A 22,171-nucleotide genomic window follows, 5' to 3' on the forward strand; every position below is an offset into this window, starting at 1 on the left:
CATATCAATATTATCCTATCCTGACAAATTGAACTGCGCAGCTCAAATAACAAAGAAAAATAATACCAAATAATTTGATTTTATTCGTTCCGTTTTAAAACTTTATTACTTTGAAATATTGTTCTCGAAAACTAGTTAAATTTTGATTATTTTAACTCTATAATGTACCTATTTTCTTTACATTTAAATTTTTAATATAGAAATATTACTTTTTCACAACTCTCTAGCTAAAAACTCCTTCCTTTATTCTGCCTACGCGGAATCTAGGTCAAATGTCCTAACAATCCTTACTTCCTTTCAATCCTCCCAATAAAAAACTTATTTGTATTTAAATATATTGCAAAACTCAAATACTGCAAACGTTTTCCAATCAACATTAGTAGTCCAGAACTGCTATTACTTTTTAACCTTTTGCCCACAAAATTACTTTAACACCCTTTAACACTTTCAGGTACTTTCAAATTTCCCATTTTTGTTTCCTATAAATGAATCTAACCTAGATCCTAACTTTGGACCCTAGAGTCCAAAAATTCCCCAAAGTTTTGAAACCAATACGGAACACAAAAGAGATCCTTACATTTTTTTTCCCATGATATTTGCTAAGAAACTAATTTTTTATTATACATACTTTAAATCTAATACTTTAAATTGTACCCTTATAAGTCTATACTTCTTTTCCTCTGTGCCTTTTTTAATTTTGCTTATATATATATATATATATATATATATATATATATATATAAATATATATATATATATATATATGTATATATATATATATAAATATATATATATATATATATATATATATATATTTATATATATATATATATATATATATATATATATATATATATATATATATATATATGTATATATATATATATATAAATATATATATATATATTTATATATATATATATATATTTATTTATATATATATATATATATATATATATATAAATATATATATATATATATATATATATATATATATATATATATATATATATATATATATACAGGGTGTTTCAAAAAAAGGTAACCCCGTCTCTAGGGTAGGTAAAAAACTGAAAAATATAGTAAAAAATTTTTGTAACGCCATCCGTTTTCAAGATACAGGGCGTTGAAGAAAAAAAAATTTTACGCATTTTTTACGATTTTGCCGAAACTACTGGCAACATTGTAATTAAATTTTATACGAATATGTTTTGGAAGCTGATACATCCCATGAATTTGTTTTTATATCTGATTCTCATAGAGAGCGCTAGTTACACGGATCGTACTAAGTATTAGTCAATATAACTTTTTTAAGAGTATAATTATTAATCAAAATTTCAAGTAAACTTAAACTCATTCAATTTTACACGAAAAAGGTACTCTTGGTAAAACTCGATAGTGTGTACCGTTTTCGGAATATTTTGATTTGAAAATTATGAAGTAATAATTGATGCTGGTAGTAATTATAAAGTTCTAATAGGTATACCTCTATTTTCTCCAAGTGTGCCATGGAAATCTGACATTTATTGATTGTTATGACGATAAATCAACAATAATTAGAGTTTTGAAACCTTGTTATTTGTAAAATCAAATCAAAATGTACTCAAATGTTGAATACACTGACATGTTATTAACATGATTTCCTCACAGAAGGTTCTCCAAGCAGCTCTTTGTCTTTGTCTGCAGACTTTTTTAAACTTTCTGAGATTTGATTGATAAGAATCCCAATCCTCTGTGAGTTTGGTGCGTTTCGCTCTATTAAAAGCTGTTCTTGCTATCTTTCTAAGGTGTTCCAATTCAGTGCACCACCAAGAGTTGGTTTTGCGACTTTCCTGGAACATCCTTATTGTACAGGATTTTTTATAAGCATAGCTTATTTTGTTTTGGATAGATATCGTATACCTTTCCAATTCTATATTAGTTCCTGAAGTTGAAGCCTTTTCATTCCGCAGAGCATCTTCTAAGAGTCGGTTGTAGAGTTCCACATCCGTCCTCCTAGGGTCGCGCGATTTGATAAGGCTTTTTTCCAGACTAATATTATAGGTTAGCCAGCGGTGGTCAGACATAGAAATATCCTCCGATACCGGCCAGTTCTGAATTTTATTCGATATTTCAGCTGTTGCCAGCGTGATATCTGTGACTTTTTGGTTACGAACATTAATAAAGGTAGGTTCTGTGCCCTTATTTAAGATATACAAATCTTTTATAATAGAATAGAAGGTGTCGTAATTGGTTGAGTAATCATTTTCCGAATCGATGGATTGGTAGAGGTGCAGAAGCTCCGATTCATTGGCCTCCTCGGTCATGCGACTTTAACCCTTTCGACTACGCAGTTTGGTCGTATATTAAGGAAAAAGTCTATGCTGCAGAGGTAAATTCAAGCCAAGAATTGGAAGAAAGAATTGAACGTCAATTTAATGACATCATAGCTGATCCCCTACCGTTTAGAAGGTTAATGGAATCTTTAGAAAAAATAATAGACTTGTGTATTCGCGAAAACGGAGGGCATTTTGAATACTTACTGTAATTGAATTTTATTTTATGTTCTTAGTCATTAATTTAATTTTCTTCTTGTGAGTTTTGTTTAATTACTAACTATTTTATACCAGCATCAATTATTACTTCATAATTTTCAAATCAAAATATTCCGAAAACGGTACACAGTATCGAGTTTTACGAAGAATACCTTTTTCGTGTAAAATTGAATGATGTTTAAGTTTACTTGAAATTTTGATTAATAATTATACTCTTAAAAAAGTTGTATTGACTAATACTTAGTACGATCCGTGTAACTAGCGCCCTTTATGAGAATCAGGTATAAAAACAAATTCATGGGATGTATCAGCTTCCAAAACATATTCGTATAAAATTTCATTACAATGTTGCCAGTAGTTTCCAAAAATTTGTTTTTCTTCAACGCCCTGTATCTTTAAAACGGATGGCGTTACAAAAATTTTTTACTAAGCAAACCCCAATTATTTTTCAGTTTTTTACCTACCCTAGAGACGGGGTTACCTTTTTTTGAAACACCCTGTATATATATATACCAATTGTATTATATCATTGTAAGAGCCAGTATAAAAGTATTTGCAGTAATAGAGGATATTGGCTACTTGACAGTACTTGACATTACTTACTCTTAACACCCAATTAAATTTAAAGCAACGATTAAAGTTTTATATTTATATAAATATTATAGATTTTTGACTTACACAAAAGACACAAAACAAATACTCAAATAGCCACCTACAGAAAAGCAGCAAAAGGGGAAAATGACACAACCGACAATAGTAGAAATTGGACATTGGACAAAGTCGAAATACGTAATAAACATATACACTACTTGTATATTATTTTCAACTTACCACTTAAGCAGGTATTTTCTAAGTAATCAGAACCTGCATCGTCCACGAGTAATTCGGGATGAGTTCTTCTAGTGTATCTACTAAGACTGCAAGTTCGTGCAGTTGAATCAAAAGTTGCGGACCGACAAACAAAACTAAATTCATTTAAACATTTATTTTCACACTCAGTCCTATTTGACACTGTGATCTCTTTAGTATCCGGAGCAGGTAGTTTAAGTTTTTTACGGGGATGTCGTTCAAACACATATCTTCTATTTGGGCATTCTCTTTCAGGCCTACTTGCTAAAAAGTAATGAAAAGGTATTAATAACATATTTTAAATCAAATTGATATTAAACTAAATGAATAAAAGTTATTCAGTTGTATGTTGGTTTTGTGGATGTAAGAAAACTTTTGTTTTGCTACTCTGAGTACAGAGCCAATTACAAGAAGCGCTACAAGTATTTAAACAGAAGTAAACTGGTATATAAAGCCGGGTTTTCGGACTGTTTTGCTTTTCGTACCACCACAACACATTCAACTCTAGCCTGCAGAGGATCCAATGATCCTAAACGGATACTTTAAGTTCATTCCTTGTCGTAATAAAGCATTACCTAACCCCTTTCCTACGAATGAACATTGAAGAAGAAGGTATATACAGTAGTTATCTTAGGAAACTTCTTACCCAAATACTGGAAACATAGTTTATCCTGATTCAACGCTTTCACGAATCGCTTTATTAAATCCAGTTTAATATGTAGAGGTAGAAGCAGAGAATATTCAATATTTTCCAAAAGAATTGTTATATTGTCGTTTTTTTTTCTCTTAAACGAACGGAGTGAGTTATTGGAATTAAACATATTTGTTTCCATTATGTAAAAGGGCAGCTTTCAAATACCGTTTAATAAATCTCTGTAGAGTCTCCATTAAGTAGTCGATTCCAAAATATTTTTCTTCACTGATTGCTTGTTATTACAGAAAACCATTGCACCTCTTTCTTCAAAGTAAAAAGCAAGTTCTCGTTCACGATGACGATACCAAGAAAAAGTGACACTCGTCGCAATGAGATTTTTTGATTTCAATCTGGATCCAAGAACTTCTGTAGCTTCCTTTGGGAGATTTAAATCTCTAACTAAATCATTTAATCTTTTTTGAGTAAAAAACTTAGGTGAGCGTCAGGTATATGCCTCATCACATACATTGTTCTTATTGTCACTACTTTCACAACCACAGTCATCACTAACATCTTTTAGAACAGTTGGAGAGGCAGGAACAGGTATAGTGTAGCTAAGAGCCACTAGTTTAATAGCAGAAGGTAAGTTAGGATTTCTTGTTCTTAACGGAGTAGCCATATATATTAGTAAAACAAAAGTAACAATCATCTACATGATTTGGTGGTTTTCTCCAGACTATTAGTAATCCAAAGGATATAGCTTTCTTTTTACCTGTTAACCGTAGTCTAAATGCTTCAACACAAGTTCGAAAAACAGTATAAGGGGCCCATCAATATCTCAGTCGCCAAGTTTTACACCAAATATTAAAAAAGTACACATTTTCTACAGATTTGGTAATACAGTATGGCCCAAAATAAACAGTACTGAACTTGTAATTATTTTATTGTTTAAAAAAATACATATTATTGACACTTTATAACATGTTTTAAATGAACTCCTCCTCTCTCAAGACAGACTTCATACCGATATTTCAGATTTTTTGTAATGTTATGGAATAAAGGTTGTCTCAAGTCCGCGAAGAAGGCTTTAACGGCATCCTTTAACTCATTGATGGTTTGTGGTGCCCGTTTAAAAAATGCAGTTTTAACCGTGTCCCAAATATATGCGTTAAGTCTGGAAAATGTGCAGGATAGGGGTAGTCAGTAAATCGTAAAATGAATTTATTTGAAAAAGGTTCCTGAAGAAATTGACGAATTACGACAGCAGTATGGCAAGTTGCCCCATCCTGCTGGAAAAATTGGTCTCGAAATTCCAAATTTCGTGCACAACAAAATTAACGTAGATCAGGGATAAAGAGTGTTAAAATTTATATGTACATCTGTTGATTAAGTGTGACTTCCCTACCATTTTCTTCGATAAAGTATGGACCTATGATTCCGTGTGTTCCTAAACTGCACACCAGACTCTCACTCACTTTAGCGCTATGTAAAGGAACTTCTTGAACTGCATCTGGTCTGGCAAAGCCCAGAAATCGATTTGTGCGATGATTTACATGGCCTGACAAATGAAAATGTGCTTCGTCTGAAAACCATACATTTTTCAAAAATTCAGTATTTTCATACTGTAATTCAAGAATTCTGGCACAATATTCCACTCTACTGTGATAATCCCTGGGATGTAATTGTTGATGTACCTGAATCACATACGAAAATACGCCCAGCTCCTTCGGGATAGTTTGTAAGGAAGTTCGTTTTAAGCCAAGATGAAACGCTGTTCTTGTCTGGCTGGCTTTCGGATTTTCCAAGATTCGCTTAAAAACACGTTTATGGTTATCGTTGTTGTTAACTGTCCTGGGACGCCCTGAGTTTCCTTTTTGTTGGCACAATACATTACCCGTATTTCTAAACTTTTCAATAACCTTCAAAATTACAGCATTACTTGGAGAACGTTTATTAAATCATTGTGTGAATTGATCACACACGTAGGTATTGCAGACTTGTACTATTACGTCGGCCGACTCCGTATGAGCAAAAATAATGCTCCACAAGAAACACTTTCTCCTCTGTACTTAACACCATTTTTAACAATTAGGTCTTAATAACTAAGGATTACTTGATAGGTCTATAATAATTAATTTGAATATGACAGCGTGCACAAAGAGACATCTATGTTTCAGTTTCAGTAGTGTTTATTTTGGGCAATACTGTATATTGCCTCTGTTTTACAACCACGAAACACCCACGAATATAACAAAGCATATTAGGACTATTTAAACACGATCTCCGAGATTGACTTATTTAGAACAAATATTATCATCAGAAGGCTAATACTTCCCGCCATAATTAGCAGGGTTGCTAAATGTATACAGATAAAATTTCCCGTCGAGTAGGTACGTTATCAATACTTCCATTTTTAAACAAGCCACAACAATTTCATCACGAGATCATAAAACCTTTGGTCAAATTTCTAAATGTGATGCTTATTTATGCAATCTGTGAAGCAAAATAAACTGTACGTGATAGGAAAAAAATTTTAACGGATTTGGATTCAGGGCCAAAAAATACTCTAGAGAAAAACACTTTTGTTCCTAGTGTCCTAGTTTCCTATCATTAATGTAATTATATTTAATTTAAATTACTATAACTATATACTTACACGTTATGCAAACTTCAGTAAAATGGACACTATTTGGTACCATCATTAATATTCCTATACCTTCAGGTCTCGCTGATTCGGAAGTAAGATAACACGTACTTTCCTCGTAATCTGTACCTCCAGTGTAAACAGCAATTCGGCTGCCTGGTTGAAAGTCGAATGATGTGCAAGTTCGAACTATATTATTTGGTGTTCTATCTCGCAAACATAAATCCTGACACTTTTCGAGGACCATAAAAGGCGGAGAAGTATCTCTAACAATGTCATCATCAAAACCTTGAAGTTGAATGTTTGGTAGTCTTTCATATAACAATTTTCCGTTTAACGATCCCGATCCACATGATGTTTGTGCTATAAAATATACAAAATATGGGTAATATATATATATATATATATATATATATATATATATATATATATATATATATATATATACACTAGCTGATCCGGCTAACTTCGTACCGCATTAGAATTAATAAATATTCTATAAAATTTTTAGCTCAGTTCTATAAACTTTTTATACCCATTAAGATTAAATAAATAAATTTATATATTTAAGTTTAATAAAAGTTCAAAAAGAAACTAATCCATATATTAACAAAGTAACCACTAGCTGAGTGGATTGCACTCCTTTCAATTATTTTCTTTAAAGGATCTTGTAATACACTATATTTTTATTTGTGTTGCCAGGCGCGAGGTTGGATGGTTTTCCTATACGTCAACATACTACGTATAAGTGATTATGAGAAAAACAGTATTTAGTGCACAAACTTTCAAGGATTAACCTTGTCACTTGTGTATTGTCATGACGGATGCAAAACCAATCGTATATTAAATTCGTTTAAATTCGAATTCCATATCGGTTGATATAATCGGAATTTTCGAAATAAGAAATTTTCTTTATCCTTGACATTTTCATGGAGTATTATAGCGTGTGTTCTATTGCCTATGAATTTGTACACCACCAAATGGATCCCGTTACATAGTTTTAGTTGGTTCGTATTTACAATTATGATGATGACCTAGCCAACCTCTAGTTGTAAATTGTGCAGTGGTAAGCTAAGCACACGTCTTCGTTTATTACATAGGAAGGAACGCATTGGACTAGCGATTTTATTTAGAATTCGTAAGTTTAAGTCATCTATATCCTAGTTGAAAAGTGAAAAAAGTTGAAAAAGTGAAAAAGTTTAAGTATCTAGGCTGTTGGATACATGAAACCTTAGACCAAGAACAAGAGGTTAAATGTAGAATAGAACAGGCAAGAAACACCTTCTTAAAGATGCGACAGATACTCACCACCCGTAATCTTGATTTGTCCCTACGATACCGCATGATAAAGTGTTATGTATATAGTGTACTATTACACGGCGTGGAAGCTTGGACGTTAACAGTCAGCTCGTTACGACGTTTAGAGAGCTTTGAGATAAAAGGGTATTTCGTCGTATGCTGAAAATTCCATGGACCGACCGCGTTAGAAATGAAGAAGTTTTAAGGCGTATGAATAGTGAACTCACAGAAATTGTCAAGAAGCGTAAAACGTCTTATCTTGGACACATATTTAGACACGACAGGTATAACTTCCTTCAGCTTATTATAGAAGGGAAAATAGAAGGCAGACGCGGCCCGGGTAGGCGACAAATGACCTGGCTGCGCAACATCAAAGATTGGACAGGATTAGACTTTCAAAGTTTAATAAGGAAAGCCCAAAATAGGGAAGACTTTGCAGAGGTCATCGCCAACCTTCGCTAAGAAGACAGCACCTAAAGAAGGAGATATCCTAGTTCTTTGCTACTAAAATTGTAAATTGTTTTTGCACTCAACCAATCTTTGTGGTTAGCGACGATGTTTGGAAGTACTTTATTAATGAGTTCGTCCTTCTCTGAGACGAAATTCGTAAAAATTCGGCGGAAACGATCAAACCATTCCATTTGTAGACAGAAATACGGTCATTACCGATAGCTAGTAATTTTTTAGTTTCTTTAGTTTATCGTGCATATTCTTTTATTGTCGTCTCAACATTGATATATCTGTTTTATCTAAATGGTTCATTGCGTCCCAATCATATTCACTTCTACCTTACAATTCTCAATTGAAACCGTCGCTTACTTCACGATTTGGCGACGCGCGGCGTTAGGCACATTATTTATACCTAACTTGACTAATAAAATACTGCAAATAACGTAATAAATGTCGTCTTCGACCAAAATCAAAACCTGGTTATGCATTCACCTCTAGATTTGGATTCCTTGAACTGACACGAATTTGATATGAAATGTCATTTGGCATATCATTCTTGTACTTGTTCCATAGTTCAGATGGATTTGATGGGAGACATGCCGAAATGATGATTGCAAACATAGATCGTGTCTGACTTGAAGATGTAGAAACAATATCTCCGAGTAGAACAAATGGAATACAATGACATGAAAAAAAAATCAAATATGTCAAAAAAGTACGTATCTCAGCTTCTATTGGTCCAATTTGACGTAGAACTTTACACATTATATAAAAAGTAACATAATATGTGATATTTGGCGTAGAACGTGACATTTTATGTGGAAAGTGGCGTAGAACGTGACATTGTATCATCACATACGATGCAATAGTGTAAAAAGGAAACAAGGAATAGGCGCAGTAATGTCTGTTATAAGCAACCCTCATACGTCCACAAGTAGACTTACATTTACACTTCTACATAAGTAGAAGTCTTACATTCTTTCATCGACTGCTCGTTACAGAACGTGACATTGTATCATCACATACGATGTAATGGTGTAAAAAGGAAACAAGGAATAGGCGCAGCAATGTCTGTTATGAGCAATCCTCATACGTCCACAAGTAGACTTACATTTACACTTGTACATAAGTAGAAGTCTTAAATTCTTTCATCGACTGCTCGTTACAAACACCCATTTTTTCGTGCTACTCACAAGCCTCCCGTTCTTTTGTCCACTACTCGACATAGTCGACCTAACACCGCTACACACAGGCCTCTTGTTCGCCACTACACATATAAATAGGGTCCACTACTCGATATAAACATCTTCTAATTTACACTGTAATAGACGGGTTGCCGTTCTTGAATTATGTCCAATCAAGCAAACATCGACTCTCTAAAATATAACTCTCATTATTTACATTCTCTTCCTAAGTAAAAACTGTTTATGAAACACACGTATCTGCCATATTTTTGCTACATTTTCTCCCTATGTACAAACCATCCGTTGCTAGATACAGGTATCTACAGATTGAGTTCTGTCTTGTTGCCAGATCATAGATATTTTATCATTGGTAAAAAAATAATTCAAATTGTATTCCTTATCATATTCATTCTCTCTTTTTATACAAACCAGACTTAATAAACAACGGGTTAGTTATTATGCCGTGAGATTTACTCTACATATATTTTTCATTCTATTATGACCCGTTCGTCTGCCTATACAAATCACTTTTAGATGGAATTCTGCTTTTATGTAGTTTGATAATGTATCTCTATGCTGCATGGCATTCTACAAACTTATGGTTTAGAATGAGAGGAATAAAGGAATATGTGATTGGCGGAGGAAGGAGATGGATTGCGTAGACTGAAGAGAAATACTTGACAAGGCTATGACTCATATAGGATTGTAAATACAGAATATTGATTATGATGTATGATTTTATACAAACCTATGGTTTAGAATACTATGAGATTGTCACTTTTACGAAACACACAGACGTTACGTGATAGGATGAATGCCAAAAAATCAGTATCTATCAAACATTAAACGAAATGGGTGGAACAATTGAGTTGTTTAGAGATACTAACGCAATTAAAACAATAAAGCAGTTATATTTAAATGATATATTTATTAATCAATGGATGATAAACACAAAAGTCACCTGCTAGATTTTATATATTTATGAAGAACCAGTACCGTTTATTCTATTATCCAAATTCGACTTTGTCCACTAGAACAGCATAATGTACGAAGAGTATTAGGTTACATATATACATTGTCTCATCATTAAAAGAGAGGATACGCCTTCAAACTTATATATTACGCAAAGAAAACATTTTTTTTACTTGATCGTTACAAACTTTACATCTGGTGTAAAGTTTTTCATATTCTTAAAAAAGGACAAATTATCTAAATCAGAAGTTACCTTAAACTTTCCATCATTAACCAGTAAATCTCTCGAATAAAATTATACCGATTTATCACCCAGCATCCATGTAGCGTTTTTCCAAATATACTTCGGCCCATGTGCACTGTCAATGTTTCCTAAATCTAAGCAATATGACTTTAGATACAGATGATCTTTTTTTCTCTTTCTTCCTTGTTAGGCAAGTTAGTTATTAATTGGGGGTGTTTAATATTTGAAGCAAATTCTTCTTCTTGTATATATATATATATATATATATATATATATATATATATATATATATATATCGGTTTCAAAACGTCTTGCGTCGTTGTCCGATGCCTAATTTCCACGAATTTCTATCATTCCATTGTTCTTCGGTTAAGTCTCGGGAGCTCATTGCCTTTGTTATTCCCTTCTTCCATGTTCTTTTTGGTCTTCCTCGTTTCTTACGATTTGGTGGTATCCATTTCATGGCGATTTTTGGTAGTCTTGTTTCTGGCATTCTTTGAACATGGCCATACCATATAAGTTGTTTCCTTTCTATGTCTGTTGCCAGTGATCCATCTATCCCCATCCGATTCCTTATTTCATCGTTTCTAATTCTGTCTGCCCTAGATATTCGAAGTGATCGTCTAAATACATCCATTTCTGTTGCTTCGAGTTTTCTTTTATTGCTTTCTGTTAGTCTCCATGTCTCTGTACCATAGGTTAAGCTGGTTTTTATGAGAGATTCATATATATTGTATTTTCGTCTTTTACCAATTTCTGAGCTCCAAAGAACTCCGTTAAGGCATCCAATTGTTCTACGGGCCTGGGTTATTCGTTTTTTAATTTCCCTATTGTCTGTGCCTGTGGTGTCGAAATCAATTCCTAGGTAGGTATATTCAGTGCAGAATGCAATTTTGGTTGTGTCCATCTGAATGTTTAATAGTTCTGCGCCTATTGGGAGATATTTTGTTTTTTGTGTATTGAGTTCTAAACCCCACTTTTTGTATTCTTCCTTTACTTTTCTGGCCATATATGTCAGGTCTTCTTTATCGTTGGCTATAAGGACTTGATCGTCTGCAAACTGTAGGGTATATAGGCAAGTTTCTCCCAGGTCAATGCCTATTCCTCTGCACTTTCTCTTGCACTGATACAGTGCTTTCGCCATGTAGATTTTAAACAATGTGGGGGATATGCAACACCCCTGCCGGAGTCCCTTGTTTACAGGAAATTTTTTTGAAAGTCTATTTCCAATTTTTATTTCCGACGTTGATCCTTCATAAAGCTGTTTAAGGGCGTTAATTACTGTGTGGGTAATGTTTGTTTCCTGCAAAACTTTCCATAGCTTTTTAGCGGGTACAGGATCATAGGCCTTCTGAAGGTCTATAAACATAAGGTGGGTTTCTTGGTTGGTACTTGATCTTTTTTCTATTATTTGTTTCAAAACAAACACATTATCGGTGCAGCTCCTTCCCGCTCTAAAGCCAGATTGTTCCTCTTCTTCTTGTTCCTTATATTCTTGTTCGATAATGTCTCGAAGTATCCTTCCATATAGGCGACTTAAGGTACTGGTTACTGATATACCTCGATAGTTTGAGCAGTCCAGTTTACTTCCCTTCTTATGTATAGATGATATGAAAAATACTTTCCACTCATGCGGGACTGGTGCACCGTTTAGATATTGGTTTATACACCAGGTTAATCGTTCAAACAGTTTGTTAGTGCCGCATTTGATTAGTTCTGCTGGAATTCCCTCCGGACCTGCAGCTCGACCATTTTTTAGTAGTTGTATCGTTTTTATGACAGTCCTCTCATCGATGTTTATCGTTTCTCCCTATATGTGTATTTCAGTTGGAGACATTTCTCTATATTCCTCCCTGTTTTCTGTTAATAGATTTTCGTAATGTCGGATCCAGTTCTCTGTTGTTATTAATTGTATGTTTGTTTCTCTTTTTTTATTTGATTTAACTTTTGTCAGGAATTTCCACGTCTCTGAGCATTTTCTACCTCCCATATATGTGCCTATCTCTTTGCATTTTTTGTCCCACATTTCTCGTTTAGCTGTGTTTACTAGTTGTCGTGTTCTTCTTTTAATATCTTTGTATTCTTCTATATCCAACTCCTGTTTTGTGTTTAGCCATTTGTGGTATGCTTTTTTCTTCCGAAGTACTAGTTCTTCAATTTCTTGATTCCACCAAAGTTTTTTACTAGCGGAATTAGTTTTTAGTCCAATGGCCTCCTCTGCTGCTTCTTTCATGCTACTCGTTATGTTTTCGTAAATTTGTTCTACTCACTGGTCTTCTATATTATGTAGCAACTTTTCGTCTAATCTGTGCTGGTATAGGTTTCTTGTGCTTTCGTTGATAAGGCTGTTTAAGTTATATCGTTTGTTCGTTATCACTTCTGTTTGTTGAGGTTCCTCATTAACGTTATTATCCTTGTTAGATTTAAAAGGAAATACCATTTTTGTCCTAACTATATAGTATTCGGAACCATACGTCGGTCCTCTAAGTACTCTTACATCATTCACTTTTAAGGTAGTGCTTTGTTTGACTATTACATAGTCAATGATCGATTTTAGATTCCTTGTATGTTGTACCCATGTGTATTTGTGAATATCCTTGTGTTTATAGAAGCCGTTCATTATTCTCAGAGTATGACTCTGACACACTTGGATCAGCCTTTCTCCATTGTCATTCAGGTTTATTTCACCGTATGGACCGATCACCTCACTGTTTATTCTTTGCCCCACCCGGCTATTCAGATCTATCTCCCAGTATTATCAGTTCTCGTGACTTTCCTATGTTGGTGATTATGTCGTTCAATTTTTCGAAAAACTCGTCCTTAGCAGCAATTGATTCGTCATCTGAGATGGCGTATACTCCAAGAATTGTCACTGGCGTTTGATTTATGTTGATATTGATATGATTGATGTTCTTCTTCTTGTTCTTCATGTATTTCACTAAAGTTCTTAGCTATTTCTTTAACAAGATTGGCTACTGGTCTTAAATATGATTCTTCGCAATCAGTCTTCATTCTCTTGAGTGATTTATTCTTTAGCATTAGATACGCCGACGATACGGTAATAATTACGAATTTCGACTTGGATCTACAGCGACTCATCGAGAGGACCAACTTGATCTGCGAGCAATTTGGTATGAGAATAAACATTAAGAAAACTAGAGTAATATCAATCCGAAAAAAAGTACCTCAACCTTTTACAATAAACGGTCCAATTTTAGTAAAAGTCCAAATACCTGGCATATTGAATCGATAGCGTAGTCTAAATCCTGATACTGAATAGGTCAAAAAATCTTCCGAAAAAATAAAAGGACTGCTATCGACTACGTTTATCAAAATACTACATCTGGTGGTTTCTTCTACGCAGTTGAAAACATTAATCGTAAATAAATTGGAGGCCTTTGAAATGTGGATCTTTCGGAGAATCCTCAAGATTTCCAGGAAATCGCATACCTTAAACTAAGAAGTACTGCAAAGAAGAGATAAGAAACTAGAACTTGTGAAACTAAGGCAGTGAAAGTTAGAGAAACATCATATCTACGTATTTAGCCCTACCTCCACAAGCGGGGCTCTGTGGGGATCGAACTATATTTCCTTAGCTACTAGTGGGATAAATATGTCAAACTCAACGTCAAGTACAAGAAAAAACTGCGTCCGACCCGAGCGGTAATCCAGGAAGACCAGACAAAGCCAGGAGGAGAACGAATTCTCTCCCTAACGTTCTAAATTATCTTAAAAGAAAGGCCCTAAAATAGACGGAGATAAATTGATCATTGATTTCGTAGTTTAGCATTCAGTAGTGTATCGTTCACAGTGTTGCACTGAATTTTAAAAATTAATCTTAATATATTACATACGATATGAAACTTTTTAACGTTTAAAAAAAGGAAAGTATATTGGAGTTAGAGGAGACGTATTTGAGTTTAAAAAATATGTTAACAAAGTAAACTTAAAATCCACAAGGAAACTAAGTTCCTGTATCTGGCTGTATACCATGGATCACAAAAAAATTGTTAAAATCCTTTACAAAAGGTATATAATTAAAAAACCCAATCGGGCTATGTCATGAAGACAAAACGTTTTCGGAATCCATATTCCATCATCAGTGTCTAGGTGTACATATTTTGAGCCACTAAATATCTGGGTAAAAACCCGTTAAAAGTTATAAGTTACAATTTAGTTTACATTACTCAAACTTATATGTTGCTAACAGTTGCTGTCATCAAGTCCTCGTAGACACTTTGTCTCACGACCAGCAACTTCATGTAGAGTCGTACGTTGCCATGTTATTAAATTCACTGGTAACTTTAACACCCTAATATATAAGTTTGAATAATGTAAACTAAGTTGTATCCAATAACTTTTAACGGGCCGTTCGAATTCGTTAGTCAAGGTGGGTGGACGTATTCGAGTTTTGTGAATTAGCTGGTGATTGTTTCTTGTAAAATATAAGAGTAATTAGTTGTTAGTTTTGGTATTGATATTTACGGAGAGCATATTAGAGTTTTTTAAGGCTTAAGTGATGTCAGAAAAAACGGGCGGCGATAAGCCGCCCGATGAAAAAAACACTGATAGTGATAATAGCAGGTATGTTCAGCAAATAGATATGAATAACAGTTATAGACCAGGAGATAATGGTCCATTTTATGTGTTTGTGGAACATAAAAATAAAAATTTAGGGAGACTTTTTCCAATTAAAATAGGGCACTTTCTCCTTAAAGATGAAATTTTAAAAAAAGATGTAATAGACATTAAACCGGTAGGAGTTAATAGGGTAAAGGTTATTTTAAATACCTTAGAAATAGCCAATAGTTTAGTTAACCACGAAGTTATATTAAAAAATGAGTTAATAGCATTTATACCTAAATTCTACACTAATAAAAAAGGAGTTGTCAGGATGGTAGATACTTTCTTTTCTGAAGAATATTTATTAACGGCTATCAAATCAAACAAACAGGTATCAAGTGTCAATCGTATAAAAAGGAAAATTATAGACTCTGATGGAAACGTAGTTTTGGTAAATAGACAAATGATAATAGTAGAATTTTTAGGAAATGAAATTCCAAAATGTATACAAATAAATTTATGCAATTTTCATATTGAACCTTACATACAACCCGTTGTACAGTGTTTCAAATGTCTGAGATATGGCCACTCAGCTACACAATGTAAATCAAAAAATGAGAGATGCCAAAAGTGTACAGATACAAGTCATACAAAAGAGGATTGTAAAGAAAATAATTTGTGTATTTATTGTAATAATAACGACCACCCCTCAATTTCACGTATTTGTCCTGTATATGCAAAGCAAAAGGGGATAAAACAAATTATGTCAGTTGAAAACATTTCTTTTAAAGAAGCCGAAAATATATACAATAATCCATCATATGCGAAGGTGGCTACGAATAACCGTTTCTCTATTTTAAACAACGATAACAATTTTCCAACTTTACCGAATACTTCTGGCGACAGTCCATCATCTAATATTACTTTTAAAAAACCAAAACCAGCTTCTAAAGTGAATACTATTAAAACAATTAAACGAAAACACCCAACCTCGCCTACACCAGATACGATGCCTGTAAAAAAATCTTTTAAACTTACTCAAAAACCTAAACCCATTATACCTAACCCCTACAGAGAAGAATTTATGGACTATAAAGAGAAAACTATAATGTTAATTACCTCCTTCATAAATAAATTTCAAAAAAATTTTCAATTACCACCAAATACTCTCATGGAATCTAATATCCGGGACTTTGTAGAAAGTGCGTTTGTTCCAAGTGATCCAAATGATGCCATGGAAACATATAGTGAATCAGATTCAAGTGAAAAACTATTTTACTGATTAAACTTTAAAAATGGCTAATAAACAAACAATTAAAAACCAATTAGTAATTTTGCAGTGGAATAGTAGATCAATAACATCTAATAAAAATAATTTGTTAAATTACCTTAATAAAAACCATGTTGATATTATCATACTTTCCGAAACTTGGCTTAGGTCTAATAGTAATTTTAATATAAAGGGATATAATTTCATTAAAAGGTGTCGTGATGACGGATAGGGCGGAGTTGGTATATTTATCTTACAAACAATTAACTATCAAGAAAGTGAAATAATTCAAAATTTTTCAAGGGGCGTTGAAGTATGTGCAGTATTTATTCCAGATATAAATATTTCTTTCGTTTCAGTATACAAACCTTCAGACATAGCAGCCACAAAAAAAGATTGGTTAAACTTATTGGTACAGTCTGATATCTCTCGTACAATTTTTTGCGGCGATTTTAATGTACACCATTACATGTGGGGCCCTATTCCGGAAGATCGCGGGGGAAAGGATTTAACAGAAGCTTTAGATTTTTTGGAACTAATTACTTTAAATGATGGATCGCCCACTAGAGTTAATCCCAATGGTAATCACTCTGCAGTTGATTTAACTCTTATCTCCTCTTTTTTGGCAGATTTGGTAAATTGGTCCGTATATCAAGACACTTTAGGTTCTGATCACTACCCTATTCAGATTCAGCTTCAAATTGCTCCCATATCTTTCGAAATCAATCCGGCAACCAAGTGGAATGACGGTCGTGCCGATTGGTCAGCCTTTCAAGCATTTATTGAAAATGAAATCAGTACAAATTTATCTCTAAATGATTCAGATAACTGTCGAATAACAAAAAAATTATTTGAAGTTATATCTTCAGCAGCATCTGAATCCATGCCCGTTAAAAAACCTTTCATTCCTTCTGTCCCAAGGCCCTATTGGTGGGACGAAGAATGTTCTGATATAGCTGAAAGTCGCTCCCACGCACTTAAATTATTCATAAGACAAGGAAATATTACAAATTATCTGAATTACCAAAATATTGCAGCAAAGGCTAAACTCATTTTCAAGTTAAAACAAAAAAATAGTTGGATAACCTTTCTTAATCAACTCAATAGATCTACACCCCTTTCAAACATTTGGAATTGTGTAAAAGCTATAAGAAACAAATATCATAAACAAAAGAAACCTCCATTGCACGAAGATTTAATTGAGGATGTTCTGAATCAGCTGGCCCCGCCTTCGGTCTCTAATGTCGATGTAGACAATCAAAAAAATTTTCATTTTTGTTCTACTTCAGATACTATGTCTAAAACTTTTACCTATTCAGAGTTAATTTTGGCAATAAACCAAACCAGAAGCACGGCTCCCGGTTTGGATGGTTTCACATATAAAATTTTACACAATCTTCCAGTTTCAGCTAAACAAATAATTTTAAAAATTTTTAACAACTGGTGGGTAAAACAAGATTATGCTGAGGATTTAAAAAATATTGTTATATGTTTAATTAAAAAACCATCTAAAGATCCAAAATTACCCTCATCATATCGACCTATATCGTTAATGTCTTGTCTGACCAAGACTTTTGAACGAATGATTAAGTTTCGCCTAGAACATTTTATTGAAAGCAATTCTCTCCTACCCACTACACAGTATGGATTTCGGAGAGGCCGTAGTACGATAGATGCATTGACCCATATGGTTACAGATGCACAAATATGCTTACCTGATAACAAATACATGTTATGCCTATTTGTGGACCTAAAAGGTGCATATGATGTGGTTGATTTGAGTATTTTAAAAACAAAATTGTGTAGAATGGGTATCAGCAAACAGGTATCAAATAACTTAATAAATTTGTTTCTAAACAGAAAAATTTATATTCGTGACCACAGAAATGTACTCCACGGGCCAAGAACAGTATATAACGGTTTGCCACAGGGATCAATATTGAGTCCAATTTTATTTAATGTATACACAGCAGAGCTGGATAGTTTGATGGATGACACTATAAAAGTTATACAGTACGCGGATGATATTTGTTTCTATACTATCCATAGTTCATATGAATGATGTATTACAGATTTAGAGTATATTTTTTGCTGCATGCGTGATTGGTTACATACTATGGGTTTTAGTGTTTCACAGCAAAAGACAGCGGTTATGTGTCTTACTAGGCACAGACTTAAAACACCCGATTTGTATACCATAGGTGATTTTACTATACCCGTAGTGAAAGTATATAAATATCTCGGCATTTATATAGATAATAAACTCCTATGGACCAGCCACATAAAACACGTAAAGCAAAAATGTGAGAAAGGGCTCAACCTTCTGCGTGTAGTTTCGAAATATAAATGGGGTGCAGATGTTAAAATATCTCTTACTTTTTACAAGTCATACATCCGCTCAATAATGGATTATGGATGTACTAGCAAATCAAACTTATTAATCTTAGACAGAATTCAATATAAGGCAATTAAAATAAGTCTAGGAATTATGATGTCGTCACCGAATTGTGCAGTTCTCGCTGAAGCACAAGAACCGCTTTTGTGCCTTCGAAGAGAGTACTTAGCTAATAAACAGCTAATAAAGTGTAGGACGTTTAGTACATTTATGGTCAAAAAAATATCAAATATAGCGGTCCAGAATCTTACAAACAAATATTGGAGAATTAAAACGTCTCCCCCTCTTGCTGATGCTTTTATTGACACTGAGAGACATAAAGAACTAATACATAGCCAAAAAAAAATCCTATTTACGAAATCGCTTTTGCAGCCTTAATATTTAAACCAACCATTATAATTCCAAACTATCCAGATAATATATTTATATCAAAATTAATTTTCAAATCTATACTCTGTAATTTAGGAGAGAATAAAATCATCATCTATACGGATGGATCAAAAAAAAGATTTAAAACAGGCTGTGCATTTTTAGTTTCTAATATTAACCATGTTGAGCAATATCAAGTCCCTCATTATTTATCGATTTTCAGTGCAGAAGCTATAGCTATTAGCAAAGCTTTAGATTGGTGCGAGATGAATTTACCTTTATCTGTGGTAACTGTAACAGACTCTCTCTCAGTTTTGAACGCCATTAAAAGCCCTCCTTTTAATCATTATAATAAAAATATTGTTCTATCTATAAAAAATAGTCTTTATAAACTGCAGGAGTATGGTGTACGAGTTACATTAGTCTGGGTTAGAGGTCATTCAGGGATAACTGGGAATGAAGCAGTTGATATCGCAGCTAAAAAAGCACTTGACTCAGAATTGAAAGTAAACATGTGCAACCCATCAGATCTTATTAATTTATATAAGGCTGATGTAAGGGTTAGATGGTAAACTCAGTACAGTAAATTTTCAACTACATCAGAGAACCTCTATTTTAAACTTCAACCGGTTTTACCGACAAACATTCCTTACATCAATTCGTGGGATTATAATAGATATAAGTCATCAATTATATCACGTTTAAAACTTAATCATGGTCGCTTTCCAGCACATTTGTTTAGGATTGGTATCTTAGATTCTCCGTGTTGTCCTCACTGTCCAGAAAAACCTTTAGCCGATATAAATCAATTTTTCTTAGAGTGTCAAAAATATACTGCACATACAGATATGCTGTACCAAGAACTGAAAAAGTTTGTAAGTCTACCAACTAACATTCCTACTTTATTAGCACAACAAGAGAAAGAAATATACAACCAACACATAATATATACATGTGTATATATTATGTGTATATAAATATGTGTTTACAAACATTATGTAATTAGAATTCAAACCTCTGTTTTACCCCATTTGTTAATACCTCCTGCCCGTGACCTAGTCTAGTTTGTCTTAATAAAAATGTCTTGATGGGTCCCTAGACAAGAAACGAGTGGCCATGTTTTATCCCTATCCTATCCTTAATAATAATAAAAAAAAATACAAATATTCTGTGGCAAATAGACAAGTTCTAATACCATCCACTATCTACACACACACACACACACACACACACAACTTTTAACGGGTTTTTACCCAGATATTTAGTGGCTCAAAACATGTACACTCAGACACTGATGACGGAATATGGATTGCAGAAATGTTTTGTCTTTATGACATAGCCCGATTGGGTTTTTTAATTATATACCTTTTATAAAGGATTTTAACAAATTTTTTTTAAGTAAAATTACTTATATACAAAACTACTCTTGATAAAGTAGTTTACCTCCATAGGAAGTCAAAATATTAATCATCCTATGAAGACAACTCGTGGGATGATGAAGACATATTGCGATCCCTACTATTTACATTGATAATTAGTGGATCAAACGAAATATTCACTCTTGTGTCTAAATACCACATTCTATTTTCTTTTATAGTGTATAATATACAATTTTTTCAAGACTCAAAGGTGTGCCATTTATTTATGGCAGTAGCTAACAGACTTTTTACCTTCTCCATTTTAAAACACAAATTTTCTCTTGTCATTTGTTTTTTATTTGAGCACATATTAGCTCGGTGGAATTTAGCTCACAATGCTAAGCAGGGAGGCGATGTTGTTTTCACGAGCCATTTCGTCGCCAGCATATATCGTGAATTCGGGTATATGTATACTCGCGAGATTTAATAATAATTGTACTTTCAACATATTGTCATCGAATGGTAATATTTTGTGAAAACCAGTTGATGATGTTACCTTTTCGCCAGGTAGTTATTGGTGTTGGCACACACTGTCGACTGTGGTATGACACATTGTCCATAACAACGGCTGAATTTGATTTAAGATTTGGTAGAATCTTTGAAAACCAACCTTTGAATCTTTAAGAGTCTATTTTCTCATGACAATTGTTGTTTTTCTTGGTTTCAAATAGTAACAAGCCGTTGTTTAAAAAACCGGAATCGCTGCCTATATGTGTTATTATGAGTCTCCGTTCGTTACCCACTGGTGTTTTTAAACCTGTTGAAAATCCTTCAATAAACGCTTGTCGACGACTTTTAATTTCAAAATATTGGCACACCTTTGAGACAGTATGATCTTGATTTAGCCAAGTTTCATCTAAATAGTACACTTTTCGCCCTTCATGACGATGCCGTCGGTTTTTTTTGTAAGTAATGTCTCCGCCACAAGATAATTTTATCTTTTTCTATAAGAACACTGTTCCTGCTTCTTTTTACATATTTGGTGTTTATTCGCCCTAATGTTTGCAATTAGACCGATTTCTAAGGGAGGTTTAACTATTACCCTACTAACATAAAATTATTTTTTGTAATTAACTCAAATGTCAATAATAATCATATTATTCCTAGATTAACGTGATATATATTATAATACATAGATATTTCTTTAATACAAGTTGCTTTGTCGTAACTTCTTATGAAATTTTTCGTACGAGATTGGAAGACCTACAATAGGGCTGAAACGTCTCTAACACTTCTAAAAATTTACTACCTACAATTTTGATTCTCGATTATAGCTGTAATTTTTGAAAACGAAATTATAATTTCGCCATCTTCTATCAACATCCTTACTTGAATTACTTTTCCTG

General features: G+C 33.4%; 1 protein-coding gene across 2 annotated transcripts in view; it reads right to left on the bottom strand.

The window, feature by feature from the left end:
* nompA (no mechanoreceptor potential A) overlaps nucleotides 1-22,171 on the bottom strand; it is a 132,447-nt gene that overhangs the window by 64,241 nt on the left and 46,035 nt on the right. For both annotated transcript variants that reach the window (XM_072525998.1, XM_072525999.1), the window contains 2 exons: nucleotides 6,674-7,024; nucleotides 3,366-3,647 (listed from right to left, as the gene is read on the bottom strand). In XM_072525998.1, the coding sequence (XP_072382099.1) occupies nucleotides 3,366-3,647; nucleotides 6,674-7,024 (633 nt within the window). The remainder of the gene's footprint in view (nucleotides 1-3,365; nucleotides 3,648-6,673; nucleotides 7,025-22,171) is intronic.

This window comes from Diabrotica undecimpunctata, chromosome 3, assembly GCF_040954645.1.
Source record: "Diabrotica undecimpunctata isolate CICGRU chromosome 3, icDiaUnde3, whole genome shotgun sequence".
Taxonomy (NCBI): Eukaryota; Metazoa; Arthropoda; class Insecta; order Coleoptera; family Chrysomelidae; genus Diabrotica; species Diabrotica undecimpunctata.